We start from the raw sequence: 17,449 nt of genomic DNA on the forward strand, positions 1-17,449 counted from the left end.
CCCACGTTGGGCTCTGTGCCGACAGTGTAGAACCTGCTTGGGATTCTCTTGCTCCCTCCCTCTCTGCCCCTCCCCCGCTCGTGAGCCTGCTTTTTCAAAATAAATTTTAAAAACTTTAAAAATTTTTTGTTTTGTTGATACTTTATTTTGGTTTATTTGTTATTCTTTGTTCATCAAGGAAATGAAAATGGAGTGAAGTCATACAAGGTTTCAAAAATCTGGTATGAGAAATTTTTAAAAAGGAAATGGGCTTTAAGTGGTAGACATGTTTTTGATTAACAAGGGATTTTTTTTTCCTCTTATACATATACTTTGCACTGTATATATTCAGTGGTAATATCTGAATCTTTTGTAGTTTTAAATAACAAATGCAGCATGGTTATAGTAAATTTTGTGTTTTCTTTAATAGGCACACCTATTAACAAACGGCCCGTACTTGGCTATCGAAATTTGAACCTCTTTAAGTTATTCAGACTTGTACACAAGCTTGGAGGATTTGATAATGTAAGTATTACAGTCAAAAGTGAAACATATTTTTCATGCAACATGTTTTCTTTTTTAAAAATTACCTAAAATTGTCTAATAAAAACCTAATAGTAGAAAGAGAAGAAGATGTAAGGCACAAGTTAGAAACAGAAACAGCTAGCTTCCTCAACCAAATTTAAATTTAATTAAAGAGCTTTTCAAATGAGCTTCCCGATTTACTGTTAAGTTTGTCAAACTTTCATAAACCACCTGTGTATGTGTGAGTCACAGCACAACTATATTGGTAGAAGTTCTTCCTGTGTCTCTTTTCCACTACACTGTAAGGTCCTTGAGAGTAGGGATCTCTTTTAATATTCTTTATTCTTAATCTCTTCCATGGTGTGTGATGCACATACACACACACACACACACACACACACACACATTTATGTATAGAAACATGCAGAAAAATCTTTGTTGAACTGAAGAAATTATCTTAAGGTTGCCATGATGTGTGGTGTCCATCCAATTAAGATTATTTGGGCGGGGGGAGTATTCTGTGGAAGAAAATGCTTTACTAAGATCCTTAGAACTACTTTGATTTATTAAATTTATAGGTTTTATGGGAACTAATACATTACTTAAAAATTTTGATGTGTCTCTTCATTACAAATTTTCATTTAGAAACCTGAATATTCTCTTATTTACTATGCCAGGTTTAATTTAAAAATCAAATGGCCTGGGGCGCCTGGGTGGCTCAGTCAGTTAAGCATCCGACTTCAGCTCAGGTCACGATCTCACGGTCCATGAGTTCGAGCCCCGCGTCGGGCTCTGGGCTAATGGCTCAGAGCCTGGAGTCTGCTTCAGATTCTGTGTCTCCCTCTCTCTCTGCCCCGCCCCCGTTCATGCTCTGTCTCTCTCTGTCTCAAAAATAAATAAACGTTAAAAAAAATAAATAAATAAAGTTAAAAATAAAAATAAAAATAAAAAAAAATAAAAATCAAATGGCCTAATAGCTCAACATTTGTAATTTTCTGAGATTTGTTAGAATACTAAAACTTACTTTAAAAGATTGTTGTAAACTAAATTTTTTATTTAGAATTTATTAAGCTATTTTTCATTCCTTTGAGACTAGAGCCAGTACATATAAACATATATTTCTATATGCTACATTAGTCAAAATTTTATTATATTCCCACCTTTTAATTGGGGAGTTTTCATTTTACTTTGTCTGCTAGATTGAAAGCGGAGCTGTTTGGAAACAAGTCTACCAGGATCTTGGAATCCCTGTCTTAAATTCAGCTGCAGGATACAACGTTAAATGTGCTTATAAAAAGTAAGTCATCGTACTTGATATACCGACATTCGATATTTTACCTAGAAAACAGGAGGCTAATTATTTCTTCTAAGAAATCAGAAATTTTTACTAATCACTTTATAATAGCATGTTCTGCAGTATTTTCTGTGAATACTAGATCTATGAGATATTCTGTAAAGAAAGTTTTTGTGGCCAAGAAAATTTGGAAAGTACTGTTTAGAGACTAAAAACCTCTTTTTAAAGTGTTAAAGGGGCACCTGGGTGGCTCAGTCGGTTTAGCGTCTGATCTCAGCTCAGGTCATGATCTCGCGGTTCATGAGTTTGAGCCCCGTGTTGGGCTCTGTGCTGACAGCTCAGAGCCTGGAGCCTGCTTCGGATTCTGTGTCTCCCTCTCTCTGCCTCTGTCTGTCTCTCTCCCTCTCTCTCACTCAAAATAAGTAAATAAATAAACAAACATTAAAAAAAAAATAAAGTGTTAAAAAGTCCAGGATTGAATCCTGGTCCTGCCAATTATTAGCTTTTGTGCCCCTTGGACCATTTATTTGTTCTCTTAAGCTTCAGTGTCCTCATTTGTAAAATGGGATACTAGTACTTGCCTCATAAGATTATTCTGATGATTAAGTGAGATTTCACATGAACTAAGAGGACTAGTGCTTGGCATATCAGAAGTGCTCATGGGGTGTCTGGGTGGCTCAGTCAGCTGAGCATCTGACTCTTGACTTTGACTCAGGTCAGGATCTCATGATTCATGAGGTCGAGCCCCACGTAGGGCTCTGTGCTGGACAGCGCAGAGCCTGCTTGGGATTCATCTGTCTCTCTGTCTCTCTCTCTCTCTCTCTGTCTCTCTCTCTCTCTCTCTCTCTCTCTCTCAAATAAAAAAAAAAGTGCTCAAAAAGTTGATGCTTTACTAATACTTTTAATAGCTATTGTTAGTTACTTTATTTAAGATACTGTTTTTTTACTTTTGGCATAGTTTTTTTGTGACTTTGGGTTTTTTTGAAAAATGTTTCTATTTGGGTTAAAGAGAACGGGAAGAACTGAACTAGAATAAATTAGAATATTAATATGACTCAATATTTGAGAACTTAAAAGAAATAAACACCTTTTAAAACCACCACTCTGTAGTAATAATATGAAATGTTTTCCCAAATGTAATTTCTCTTCACGTTTCCAGATATTTATATGGTTTTGAGGAGTACTGTAGGTCGGCCAATATTGAATTTCAAATGGCATTGCCAGAGAAGGTTGTTAACAAGCCATGTAAGGAGTGTGAAAATGTAAAAGAAATCAAAGTTAAGGAAGAAAATGAACCAGAAATCAAAGAAATAAAGATTGAAGAGGAGGAGAATATAATACCAAAAGAAGAAAAGCCTACTGATGATGATACTGAAAGAAAAGAAAATATTAAACCCTCTCTGGTAAATCAGATACTGTTCATAGTGCTGTGCCTTCTTTGGTACATTGTCTACACTGTCTGTAACATTTTCATGGTTAACTTATTATAAAATGTTATACTTAATTTTTTGAGCATTTTCCTCGTTAAGTGCTATTTTTGTATTTAAAATAGTTGTTCGCTGTTTTTGCCTTAGTGTGTTAGGAATGGCAGGAGTATCTTAAAATAGCTAACGCGTTTCTCAATATTAGTATTGGTTGGTACCGCCTTTTGCTAACAGTTAGATCATGGAATTAGGTTGACAGTTTTTACTTTTGTTGGTTTAGTTCCTCTGATTTTTTTCTAGGGAAGTAAAAAGAATTTATTAGAATCTATACCTACACAGTCCGATCAGGAAAAAGAAGTTAACATGAAAAAAACAGAAGAAAATGAGAATCTGGAGGACAAAGATGAGGAGACAACTGGGGTAGATGAGTCCCTCAGCATAAAGGTAGAAGCTGAAGAAGAAAAAGCAAAATCTGGGTAAGAAATTTGTTTTTGGTTAAGATGCATTTTTTGGCTGAATGAGTTCTTGTAATTTGCCCTTTGTGCGTGTGCGTGTTTGAACCTAAATTTGACAAAATATAGTGTAATTGAGTGGTTTGCATTTAGTATGTAAGTACCATTTGCCTCCTTCAGAGACCCTACTAATGCAAATTTGTAGCAAAAGATCATGTTTTTGATCCATTCTTCTTGCTCTCATCATGGAAATTTATGAAATTTTGAGCTAGAAAAATACTTCTTACTACATTAATCTCTGCTGAATAACCAGATGATAGAAATTTGGGAAGATGGCTTTCTGTATGTAATGTTTTCTAGATGGTATGTTGGCTCTAGATTTTAAGAATTGTGTTAATTTCTTAAGCAAAAAATAAGAATGGAAAAGTGCTAATAATTAGCTTTCACAAGGCCTGGATTGTTATATTGTGTTTTCTGTGACAGTAGTAATTCCTCATTTTGGTCAGTTTGGAATGATGAACTGTTTATTCAGCAATGTAATTTATGCACTGCCAGTGGACCCCTGGATTTTGTAGACGATCTTTGGCATCTAGTCATCGCTGAGGTTTAAAAAAACCCTACACATCCCCATCGTCAATGGTCCGTTTAAATAAGTACAACCAAATGTTTTTGATCATTTTAGTGGTTTCTGAAATCTGGCCACAGCATGCACATAGGCAGGGAAGGGAAGCAAAATACGCTTTGCAAATTTAGGGAAAGGTACTTGTTTAGTATACCTTGTTATATATCTTTGTGTACAAATGTCTATATCAAGTACTCCTTACTGCTGTTGGTGATTATTTCAGCTATTAAGAAACTTAGTAAGTATGTAGCTTTTTGCCTAAAATCTCTTGATTATTTTAGTGTCCTCTGAAATTTTGGCTGCAGCATACAGATAAACATGGGAGGAGAAACCTGGGTTTAGATGAATATAGTCTAAGTGTTTTTTCATTATACTTGGTTATAGTCTTGTGTGCACGTGTATATTTCAAGGTACTCCTTGCTGTTGCTGGAGACTATTTCAACTCCTGAGAAACTTAGTAAGGATTCAGCTTTTTGTCTAAAAATCTGATCTTTAAATTTGCATGTATTTCTGGAATATCTGCTGTGTGGGAGGCATTGTGATAAGCCTGTGTTTTCTCTTTGTCACTAATAATTATCTTATTTTTTCAAGTTGGTGTTTCAATTTATTTTCTGGTGTAAACTATATATTGTAGGTTTTAAAAAATTCTTCAACTCTATGGCTTTTTAATTTACTACATATATTTATTAATGTATGATACTACAAACTGAAATTTTCCTAGCCCGACAGCACTAATTTGGTAGTGTTATGTGTTGGGAATGTCCAAGATTGATTTCTGAGTTTTATTAGATAAGTGCAATAGAAAATTTGATAGTTATAAAGAATCATGTGAGTATTTCTCTAGCATATAAAGTTTCTCTAAGTAATTACTAGTTACTGCCAGGAATTTGCCATGTCCTTTTTTCATAGTCTAGGTAAAGGAGATTAAATAAATTAATTTAGGTAAAATGCCCTGTTCAATGCCTGGCCCATAGAAAGTATTAATAAGTTAAAGTTGTTGTTTTTTTAATTTGTTCCATTGTATGGAGTGTGACATCAAACTGGGAAAATTTGATATTTGTGAATTCAGATGAAAAATATTGATACATTTGGTTTCCCAAAATAATAGTTATTTAAAATATGTGCGTTTGTGTGTGTGTGTGTGTGTGTGTGTGTGTGTGTGTGAGAGAGAGAGAGAGAGAGAGAGAGAGAGAGAGAGAGAGAGATCCACATCACCTTAATTTTTACAAATCTATATGCTGATTACATTTTATACTTCCAGAAGGTATCATTGTTGGCATTCTGTGTCTGATTTAGTGCGTTTTACCTTTGATTTTGCCAGTGAATTATTAGAGAAAGGAGTAGAATATTTTATTTGACTGATAGCAATTGTGTTGTTTGCTTCTTTAAACTTTAGTACACTGTTTAAGTGTTTTTCATTTGGTTGGTGTCTGAGGTTGACACTCAGTGTGAAACTTTTGTTTTCAATTTTTGATTGCTTTATTAATACAGAGTATTAGAGTATTACTCCAGATAAAATTAAAGACTGCCAGGCTGCACTAAAGTAGGATTGTGCTTCTTACTGGCATGAACCAGTTGTGCTCAGAGCATTGTGTAATGTAAGACACAATTTAGAAGTTGTTTTCATTTAAAAACTCTTAGACTTTTTATTCTGTGTCTCTCCTTTCTCTGATATGATCATTCTGAGGTACATAACAAATATCTTTGGCGCATAATAAACAACTTTTGTTGTGGCCACTAGAATACACTTCCTTTTCTCCCTGATACACAGAGATACAAGCTTATGATTTAAACAAGGAATATTCTTTCCAAAAAAATGTCTTAACTGTTTTAATTTTTTAAATACATATGAACATTTATTTAAAGTTGTTAATAATAGTTTATCATCCAAAATACCCTCTCTGGTAATTTCTTAGATATTTTAGCCTTACTAATAATTATTTCTTCAGTACAGACATGTTCATGTATTTTTAATAATAGAGTTCTAGTTTTTTATCTCCAATTATAGCTGGTTTATTTAGGTCTTAATTTTGAAGTACCTATTCATTTGAATATAAATGAGTCTTTAAAAATAGAAATAATTCTTGAGATTCTGTAGACTTTGTGATGTATTTCAGAGAAAACTGATGCATTTGTTACTTTTGTAAACTTACACTTAATTTCACAGACTATTAGGCTTCCCTTCGCCCCTCCTGCCTCACAATGTAGAAGGAAAGAGGTAGGAGAATAAAAACATTTTAGTGTTGCTCGTATTACTATAGATTGTTTCTGTTGCTTACGTAATTGCATAATTAGGAGTGATAAAGTATGTTATTGCTAAAAAGGTTGCGTATAAGATTATGAAACAAATGATCGGTGGAAAAGGCTTTTTATATAAATATTACATTCATGAACTTTTAAAGCTTAATTATGTAACTGTCATGTAGTTTCTGTTTTATAATCTTTATTTGTCAGCTCTAAAGTGATGGAGTCTTTTTGAGAGAAAACTATTGTACTAGATATAGACATAGTTTTTATCTGCTGTGTAGGGTAAATACATAGTATTTATCTTGGGACTAAATATAGTTGAATTTCGTATTGAAGTCTTTTAAAAACTAAATCTAGTGTTTGGAAGATTTTCTCCAACTTGTTTAATATGGATTTGTGGCTAATATAAAATGAATGCGAATGCTCAGTTTTAAAAAGTGCACAATACTGAGAAGACTGAAATGGGCAACAGTGCTGCTTCTAGAATGATTTCCCTTTTAGTTTTGTGTTACTTGGACTTGGCCTGTCTTATACTTATTTCATTGGAACTTCGAAGTTGAGAGAGTCGGTAAAAGACTTTATACGCGGAAAAGAAACAGAAATTGTAGCAAAGTTTAGAAGAATAGAAAGAAAAAAATGATGTGATATTGATGTGAAGTTAGTCAAATAGTCCTGTGAAAGGTAAAATCATATTTCAGTTAGCATAACATTTGAAATTCTGGTTGGAGCACCTTTTGAACTCAATAAGACTAGCTGTTGGCTAGTAAAAGTTTTTGTTTTCAACACCCTGGGGCTGGAAATACTTGAATAAAAAATACTTTTTAGTCTGGAAATGGCTATGAGGTGTAAATGATTTGTGTTTTTGTCAACACGTTTGTGTAAATCACTTTCATAATAAACCATGAAAACGTTGTTAAAGTTGACCTTAATAGTTTCTTATACAACTTCTCTTCTTCCGGCTGTTGGAAATTTTCTTTTAATGCATTTTTCAATCTTCATTTCCTCTAAATGTATTTCTCTATAACCACAGTCATCTTATACAGTTTTGGTTTTTAATGTTACATTACAACCCAGAATTTCATGCACATGGAACCTGCCGTTCCCGGAGCAATCACAGCCACGATTTTTATCAGTTTATGTGGTTTGGAACTGAAAAGCTTATGAAGTGTCTTTTATTAACTGCAATTTTTTAAACCTTTCAAGAGATGAAACGAATAAAGAGGAAGATGAAGATGATGAAGAAGCAGAAGAGGAGGAGGAGGAGGAGGAAGAGGATGAAGAGGATGATGACAACGATGAGGACGAGGAGTTTGAATGCTATCCACCAGGCATGAAAGTCCAAGTGCGGTATGGACGAGGGAAAAATCAAAAAATGTATGAAGCTAGTATTAAAGATTCTGATGTCGAAGGTGGAGAGGTCCTTTACTTGGTGCATTACTGCGGATGGAATGTGAGGTAACTTGAGTTTCAGCTAGTGATTACTACCTAAAAACACTTCTAAAATAATTTTCTATTTTAAAAGTTAATTGACGAATTACAGACTTATTAGTTACTCTGATTGAGGTCATAGTACCATATAAAAAATCTGTAGATTTCAGCATGTAAATGCCTCGCTTAGTGACTTCCTACTTACTGTTTTGAATACTTAGAAGATACCCTTAGGGTCTAGAAAACTGATATCTATACAGTTGACTTTTATGTTATACATGAAGATTAACAGGGACAGCAACATTATTGGTGAAATGATAGAAAAATCTTTTTTTTTTTTTTTAATTTATTTAAGTAGAAAAATCTTTTTTAAAGTTAAAAGAGTTTTGAGCTTCTTCATGTCTGTGAGTTAATTACCGGGCTTCTTTCTCTCTCGCGTTTTCAACTACATTGCCACAGTAACCTCTTCTTTGTAATCTGAAGCTGTCACGTGTCTTTCTTACAGGAGGCAGGGATTTCAAAGTCGTGATTTCTTAAGATGCATTAGCCATTTTAAGAGGGCCTTTATCTCTTCATTAACATCTCTTAGATTATAGTCTTGTTCAGAAGCCTCAGAAAGTTATTTGTATATTTGAGACGATACGGTGGAAATGCAATAAGCAAGTGTGCTTGACTAAAATAGGGTGCACTTTCTGACTGTTGATAACCCTAGGGATGAAAGGCAAGACTAAGGTTTGGTTTTAGGTGGTGTTCAGTGACTTCACTTCTTATCTTATACAAGTTTTCTTTGGTTCATCCAGAGAAATTTTGTATTTGAATTTTATCCAAAATTGGCAAGTCTGTTTTAGGAGCTGGTCACTTAAATTATCTTTTAAGAAAAACTATAAATTCGTTTTGAAATCTTTGATACTTTATTTGAAATACAGCTTGTGATAGCGTTGTTGCCCTTGAAAAATTCACCACAGAAGTTAGAAATGGTGGTTTCGTGGTGTGCCTAGTATCTTCAAGGAGGAATACAGTTCCCGTGCTTTTTATTTCAGTTGTATTCTGTGATTTAGAAAGGTGTTCAGAAAACATCATCTCAATTTCTGTTTCTTAAAAAAACTATATAGCCTCTGTTTCTTAAAAGTCCATTTTGTGTTGTCCTGCTGTGGCAATAGGAAGCTCCAGAAGCATGTCTGATCTGATTACCTTTCTTACTTAGAGAAAAGTGCAATTCTGATCCATTCTGACGCTTGGAAGAAAATAACAATTTAAGTCATAAGGAAATGTTTAGAAGTTTTGTTTGGGGACTTGTTCTTTGTCATTTCTAACCAGCAAGTTTGGGATTTTAAGAATACTTTTAATCAGTGTTGTCCCGTAACATAAGCTTTTCCAAAGAGTCAGTTTTAACACCATGTGTAATTTATCCTTTGGTCCGTTGGCTCTTGGTTTTGTGGTGCATGATTTTCCTTACCTGAAGGGCTGGCTATTAATGATCATGTTCAACCGAAGATACTGGAGATCTCAGATATAGCTGCTATAAGAATATTTTGCCCAGTTTTGACATTTAATCATTTTGATCTTACTAAATGATCATCATAATATAAATGTCGAGGGAGTTCCATTTATGCCTGGAGTGTACATGTTGAATACGTTAGTTTAAAATTAGGAAGGAAAAAATTGAATCAGGAAAAATTAATAATTACTGAGTAATGCCCACAAGAGATGTAAGAGCCACATCATCTTTTACCTCTCCTTTCAGTTCTTCTGCCCATAGTTTATATAATGAGGTAGGTTTTCTAGTGGCCTTATTAAATGCTTTGTATTTCGTGACAGAACTTGCACCATTATCAGGGCTTGATTATTTTCTGTTGTTCCATTAAATAAAGAGGCTTAGTAAGTATAAGAATTGAGACATTCATAAAATTATTCTGCAAGTAGGACACAACTTTCTGTTTGTTTAAGAAAAGACTGAGTGAAGGAAAGAGTCCTCTTTCCGTCGGAACACTTGGATTTTAGGGGCCAGAAAGAGAATGTCGGTCTTTCAGCTTTGAAATTGGTGAGGGGTTGGGGATGGTAAGGGAAGACTTTAAATTGAGACCTTCAAGTTTTTAATAATACAGAAAAGAAAACGAGACCTAGTTCAACAAGACAAGCTGATGTCACTGAGAAGGATGCCATCTACTCCTCACACCTCAAGCGTTTGTGTGGTCTGAACTTTCAAAAGAAGAAAACTAACCAACTTGACGAAGACCTGTAGAGTGAATCTCTTCATACTCCAGCAGCATAGAGAAAGCTGTACTTCTGTAGATTAGCAGTTAATTTTCATAGTCAGCATAACAATAGTCCTATTTCTCTCTGCAGTAATAACCAGAATCTCTTATTGATGAATAAGCAATAATTATGATTTTTGCTGCTCCTTCATGTCTGAAGCTAATCTAATGAGGACTGCAACAAATCCTCATCAGTTCTGCAACTGTGTTCCTGTTGTTTCAGTGATCTTCAGCTTGATCTTTGAATTTACACTTAAGAGATGTGAAATTAGACATGAAGATTTATGTATGAAGGTTCATGAAAATAGTTTTATCTTCAGTGGCAGTCATTCATTACTATAGCAATTTAGGAAACTTCTTATGGAGCTATTTGTGTGAGTTTTGTTTGATCTGAAAGGTCACTTTCCAGTAAACAAATTTTTCATAAAGAAAATAAGAGACTATCTTAGTTTAAAAAATGCTATTTTTGGGGCGCCTGGGTGGCGCAGTCGGTTAAGCGTCCGACTTCAGCCAGGTCACGATCTCGCGGTCCGGGAGTTCGAGCCCCGCGTCGGGCTCTGGGCTGATGGCTCAGAGCCTGGAGCCTGTTTCCGATTCTGTGTCTCCCTCTCTCTCTGCCCCTCCCCCGTTCATGCTCTGTCTCTCTCTGTCCCAAAAATAAATAAATAAACGTTGAAAAAAAAATTTTTTTTAAAAATGCTATTTTTCTGGTAATTTCTACATTTTACCTTTTTTCTAAAATGCTGTGTAAACCTTTCCAATAATACAATTTTCATTTGCACGCCTATTTCACATTTGAAAAATGTTAATTTTTGTTACACAAAAGAATAGTATTTGGGCCAATTTATTTTTACTACCACAAGAAGAAGACACATTTTTACAGGCTTACATCAGATTTACTGGAAATAGCCAGAACTCTGGATCTTAAACCACATAATGGCTTATAAATGGCATAATAGTGCTACAGAATTTGTCGGGTGTGGTGACCATATATAAAACTATTGTCCAACACAGTAGACTTCACTAGGTTGCCATGTGCTTGGAGGAAGTCAGTGCTTCTTTATGAATTGTATTTGACTCTTCTAAAAATAGCATCCAATCTAGAAAACTGGCAAAATACATAAAAGTTGAAAGACAACTAGTAATATTGTAGTATGTTCTCTTGTAGACTTTTAAAAGACATTATACGTTTTTAAAAATTATAATCACACTTCAGTAATTTTTCATAGTAGGCTTTCTGCTTGTTTTCTCTGCGTGATGTTCATGCTTTATGGAAGTTTTTAGTTCATTAGCTAATTGATCGCCTTTGTTCTCACTTCTAAGTTCATGCCATAAACGTGGGATTGAGTTTTGAAAATCAAGTTACACTCTGAAATTCAGCTGCTACAATCTCTGTTGTGTGTGTGTTGGGTTTATCCTCGTTCCCAAACACAGCCAAGTGTGTTACAGCTTTCTGGGCAACTTGGCTTGCAATTTAAAATGCATCAGTGTTTTATCATGTATTGAAGCTGATTTGTTTTTCTCCATTTCCAGTTTGGCTTTCCATAATCAAGGGGTTGGGAATTTGATTAGAGAATTTTTTATATTAAGGCTCATCAACTACACAAAAAGGATACCCTCAAGTAAAAGAGAAAGGGAAAAGCAACACTAAAGTTTCAGCTGTAAAATTTCTAATTAGCAAATCAGTGGTTCTACTCCATTTTATAAGTTCTAGAAAACTAAAAATAAGATAAGTTATATTTAAAGATATTACTTGGCAATAAAAATGTATTTCATTCAAAAAATATTTTGTCTCTCAGGGTGCCTGGGTGGCTCGGTCAGTTCAGTGTCCCACTTTGGCTCAGTTCATGATCTCACAATTTGTGGGTTTGAGCCCCGCTTCAGGCTCTGTGCTGACAGCTCAGAGCCTGGAGTCCAGCTTCGGATTCTGTGTCTCCCTCTCTCTCCACCCCTCCCCTGCTCACGCTCTTGTCTCTCTCTCAAAAATAAAACCAAAACATAAAAAAAAAAAAATTCTGTCTCGAAGCAAATTGGCAAATTGGCTCCTCCTTTGAAGAGATGGGGGGCGGGGGACAACTAGTAAAAAGCTTTCACCAATGGGTTCAAACCTACTTTGTGCTAACATTCAACTGCTTTTTAACAAACATTTATTCTTTTATTTGGCATATATAAGTTCAGTATCCTGTGCAAAATACTATGCTTGAACAGAGATACAAAGAAATGGTTCCCGTTAAGGCATTGATTGTCCAGATGAAGGAACTACCCCCCCCCCACCCCGGGGTTGGGGACCCATCCATCCCACCACCCCTCCCTCCTAATACCCTCAGCCCTCCCCTTGGCTTCCTTACCTTCAGTCACCCCTTAGACTCATTTCTTTTGACCCCCACGCTCTTCTGTTGCTCTTGTGTTGCTTTGTAATCCTTGCTCGACAGAACCACTAGAACACCGATTAAATCTCACACTCGTGCTCCTGGCCTGCACCTGTGGCTCACCCTGGCTGGAGAAAGCAAAATGACTTACTTGAAATTCGTGACTGTGAACCTTAAGTGGCCAAGATGTGCCCCCCTTCCATCCCCTCTCTCACTTTCTCTGAAGACGATTTCATACTGTTTCTTATCTCCTCAGATACCCAGGATCTCTTCCCCATCCCTGCTTCGTTAACCTCACTGAAAAACTGGAATGAGAGAATTTCTGCAGACTTCCACCTTCTTACCCGCCTCCCTTGCCACGCTCTGCGCCCGGTCGTTAGTCATCGGTGATCGGGCGCGCCGCTGTCTAAAGCCGGTCTTCTGAGTGCCGTGCCTTGTTGCCTAAATCAGAGCCGGGGCCCCAGAAATTCTCCCTTTCTTCCCCCTCTCTGTCATCAGCTTCTAGCTCTGTTCTAACTCATTGTTGTCTGGACCTGCAGGGATTTCTCCCGTCTCAAAGCTCACTTGACCTTCCCCCTGCTTTTCCTGCTGTGCCATTTCTCTGCTGTATTTCTATCCAGCAAGATTATTTGAGCAGCCGACTCCTCTCGTGTTGTTTTGTGTAAGCCCACTCCAGTAAGGCTTTGCCCCGTCACACCTCCAAAACTGTCACCAGTGACCCCCATCTGACTGAATTCCATCCTTATTTCTTGACTTCTTGCTGCTTGCCTCAACAGTGGCATCTGACCCTGCTGATCGCTCCTTCCGTGACAGTGTTAACTTGTGTTCCAGCTGCTACATCAGCAACTGTTTTTCTTGTTTATTTTCCTTTTCTGCCATTCCTCAGTCATCCTCTTTTGTCTCTTCTTGTCTTTGTGTGTTTTCTTCCTTATAATTGTGCCCTTTTATCCTTTGATACCCATTTTAACTTGTTTACGTTCTATCTCTATTTTTCCAGCCCTAATTTGAATCACTTTTCTGATAACTGCATTTTTCTAAATTATTTCTCGGAGCCAAATAATTTTGACCTTCTGGAATATAGCTTCCACTTAGGACTGTGGGGACCTCAGGACCACATTACTTCCCACTACAAAAGAGCATTTAATTTTTAAAACGTGAAAAGTAATCCCAATTCCATATTCATTCCATTAATATCCCTTACCACTTCTAGAAAAGTACATGCCTGTAAGTAGCAAATAAATCTTGAACTAAATTGGACCTCCTGGCAACAAAATAGAAGTACAGCAGGAGTTAAAATCCAGATCAAAGGAACTAGTCTACAAAAATACTTACAGAATACAGACACAAATGGGGGATTTGGACAGATGTGGCCTGGCTCCCTCACTGGAGCCTCTCAATGCTTTTATGTGTGGGAACTCTTTGTTTAACGTCCTGAGGCACTGTCAAGCTGTTTTCCACAGAGGCTACACCATGTTACATTCTTAGCAGAATTGTATTAGGGTTCTGGTTTCTCCAAATCATCACCAACATTTGTTATTTTCTGTTGCTAAAAAAATGGTTATTATTAGCTAACTTAGTATCTCATTTTTTTTTTCAATTTTTTTTTTTTGAAAGGTTCATTCATTTTTCAGAAACAGAGACAGAGGGCATGAGCGGGGAAGGGGCAGGGAGAGGGGGAGACACAGAATCTCAAACAGGCTCCAGGTTCTGAGCTGTCAGCACAGAGTCCAACTCGGGGCCCAAACTCACAGACTGTGAGATTCTGACCTGAGCCGAAGTCGGACGCTTAACCGACTGAGCCACCCAGGCGCCCCTCATTTGGTTTTGATTTGCATGTTTAGAATGACCAGTGATGCATACTTATTGGCTATTTGTATGTCTTTGGGGAAATGTCTGTTTAAGCCCTTTGCTCATTTTTGAATTGTTGTTATTGTTGAGTTGTAGGAATTCTTCATATGTTCTGTATATTAATCCTTTCTCAGATACATGGCTTGCAGATATTTTCTCCCCTTCTGTGAACCCACAGAATTCGCTTTTCACTCTCTTGATACTGTCTTTTGATATACAAAAGTTTTAAATTTTGGTAAAGTCCTTATTCACCCGTTTTTTCTTTGTTGCCCATGCTTTCGGTGGTGTATCCTAGAAAACATCACCAAATCTGGTGGTGTGAAAATTGCCCTGTGTTTTTTTTTTAAGAATTTTATACTTTTAGTTCTTTTTTTTTTTTTTTAACGTTTTTTGATTTGAGAAGCTACCCCCGCCCGCGCGGGGCGCCCCCCCCCCCCCCCCCCCCCGGGAGAGAGGGGGACAGGATCCGAAGCAGGCTGTGCTGACAGCACGGGGCCCCGTGTGGGGCTGGAACCCACGAACCGTGAGATCATGACCTGAGCTGAAGTCAGATGCTTAACCAAATGAGCTATTCAGGTGCCCCTATACTTTTAGTTCTAATACTTTAGTTTTTAATCCATTTTAATTTTTATAAAAGTATGTATGATAGTCCTTTTTTTATGATTTTTGTCATATGAAGAGCCCATCTCCTAATTAGCAGCCGAAATGGGGTTGAGAGTGAGACTAAAGTGAATCTGATGGGAAATACTCCTGATGTGACTTTCCTTCTACTCTGTCGTCTTTTGTCCCTTTAAGAATTTTTATGTCACTTCAGATTAATTTCTTCCATATTCATATTCCTTCCACCTTCAGAGTATTTTATGTCCTTACTTCTTTTTCTTCTTTTACTTTCATGTCATCTGATCCCTACCATACTTTCATTGTGTATGCCAATGGACTTAGGAATGTTGATAAAAGAGTACAGAGTTGTTCTATTCCTGTGCTTTAAAGTAATTATTCTGGTAATGATAGAAAGGAAAGCAAAACCGTCTTGGAAATTGTCTGCTTTATTGCTATAGTGTGAAAGTTAATGAAGGCTGGGAGGGGACATTGCTCCATTTTTGTTTTTGTTTTGTTTTGTTTTTGAGTTTATTTATTTTGAGAGTGTGTGTGTGTGTGTGTGTGTGTGTGTGTGTGTGTGTGTGCATGGGGGAAGGGCAGGGAGAGAGAGGGAGGGAGGGAGGGAGGGAGAGAGAGAGGCAGACAGACAGACAGACTCCCAAGCAGGCTCCATGCTGTCAGCGCAGAGCCTGCTGAGGGGCTCAAACTCCGGAACCATGAGATAATGACCTGAGCCGAGATCAGGAGTCAGACACCCTACCTCTGTCTTTTTAACCAGGCCTTCCAATTCCCTTCGCATGTTCTTCCTCCTGTGTCCCATTCTTTATTTCTTGATCCCTCATTGTCATCTTTTCCGAACTCTCACTTCCCTAACCCCCTGTCACAGTCCCCCAGCTTATTCAATTTACGTTTATGATGTAAAGCATATTCAAATTAAAAAGTACCATGGCAGTCAAAGGGCTGTGTTACCACTCACGTGAAAAATTCTTATGCAGTATGCAAATGATTTGTATCAGACAGTCATACATGCAGAGAAAATTAAAATAAAGTTTAAAAGCAGGGAATGAAATGAACATAAAAATAGTTGATACTTTAAAAATAAGACTTTTGAGTTGACTCTCGTTTCTCAGTGCGAGTGAAAATAAATAGTTCCTTCATGAAAAAAGATTAGTAACTTGGATATTTTGCACTCAGGTGGGCTTTCTTTCTTTGTATGTTGAACTTAGAATGTTCACTAAGTTGGACTTGTTCCATTCATTTTTTTGTAGATTGGCAGTTATGTTTAAGGTAAAAGGTAAATGTGGACCTGTTCATTTGGTGGTTTTGTAGATTGGTAGGTACATTGGTATATTTTTCTAACTGTACATAAATCCTAATCCTCTAAATTGATCAAATGTTAATAAAGTAAATTTTTAAGGTACTTTTAAAAGTCAGTATCTGCGCCACAAAATACAGTAAGTGCTACAGTTGTTAACCATTTGTAGTGATCTCTATAAGCCTGATAGAGTATTCTGTGATGTGTTCTTAACATTACATATTCCCTCTGCCTAAGGACCTATACCTTTTTTCATTTTACAGACTTAAACTCTTTAGGAAAAACCAATCGATATAATTTCTATGCCATGCACTTAGGCTGTTTGTGTCAAATATTAAATATGATTATGCTATAATATTCAAGTTATTGTCATTCTGTTCTTTATTATGATGAACACCATTCCTGTGTCTTTGATGTGGATTTAACATGAAGTGTTACATGATGTGGAAATATGAAATGTTAATAGCATGCTTAGAATTTTATTTTTTCAATAAGATAATGCTTTTATTTTTGTTTTGTCATATCTTAAAGTACATGACAGAAAGCATTAAATTGCGTTCAGTGAGTCTTTCATAAATTTTGATTTATATATTCTCTCAGATTAAAAATATATGTGTAAATTCAGATTATTATAGAAAATTCATAAAGTAGGTAAATATCGATACAGTGGCTTATAAAGTTCATGATCAATAACTATTGCTGTTTTTCATATGATTTGGTCTTTTTTCCTATTACAGTGTCATACTTACTTTTTTCTGTAATTTTTTTTACTCTAACCATTAAGAGGGAAAATTTTCTTTCCTTGCTAAGATTGCCTAAATTTCCACTTTAGATGTAAGGTTTTTGAGACCTGAGTTTGTTGTATGACATGGATTACCTTTTTGTATAAAGATAGGCAAGATATAAAATGCATATTATTCAGCAATTATTAAATGAGTCTATTCATTACAGAAAACAAAATACAGATGACTTTAATATTTTACATAAATTAATGGTCGGGTTTTAGATTTTCTCTTTTTTATAATCTGTATATATCTTTCATATAGTGAGCTTTTAAATATTATGGCAGTTTGGTTTTGCTTGTGAAATTA

The 17,449-nt window shown here is 36.0% G+C and overlaps 1 protein-coding gene across 7 annotated transcripts in view; it reads left to right on the top strand.

The window, feature by feature from the left end:
* ARID4B (AT-rich interaction domain 4B) overlaps window positions 1-17,449 on the top strand; it is a 156,671-nt gene that overhangs the window by 105,469 nt on the left and 33,753 nt on the right. For 4 of the 7 annotated variants that reach the window (XR_005787325.1, XM_040465020.1, XM_040465021.1 and 1 more), the window contains exons 13-17: window positions 410-504; window positions 1,704-1,801; window positions 2,958-3,201; window positions 3,523-3,698; window positions 7,747-7,998. Coding sequence is in view for 6 of the 7 variants with exons in the window: in XM_040465020.1 (XP_040320954.1) it covers window positions 410-504; window positions 1,704-1,801; window positions 2,958-3,201; window positions 3,523-3,698; window positions 7,747-7,998 (865 nt within the window). In the remaining variant the exon portion in view is untranslated. The remainder of the gene's footprint in view (window positions 1-409; window positions 505-1,703; window positions 1,802-2,957; window positions 3,202-3,522; window positions 3,699-7,746; window positions 7,999-17,449) is intronic. The other 3 variants (XM_040465025.1, XM_040465026.1, XM_040465024.1) reach the window with 2 other exon arrangements.

Source organism: Herpailurus yagouaroundi, unplaced genomic scaffold (genome assembly GCF_014898765.1).
Source record: "Herpailurus yagouaroundi ecotype Mexico unplaced genomic scaffold, PumYag 530, whole genome shotgun sequence".
In the NCBI taxonomy this organism is placed as follows: domain Eukaryota; kingdom Metazoa; phylum Chordata; class Mammalia; order Carnivora; family Felidae; genus Herpailurus; species Herpailurus yagouaroundi.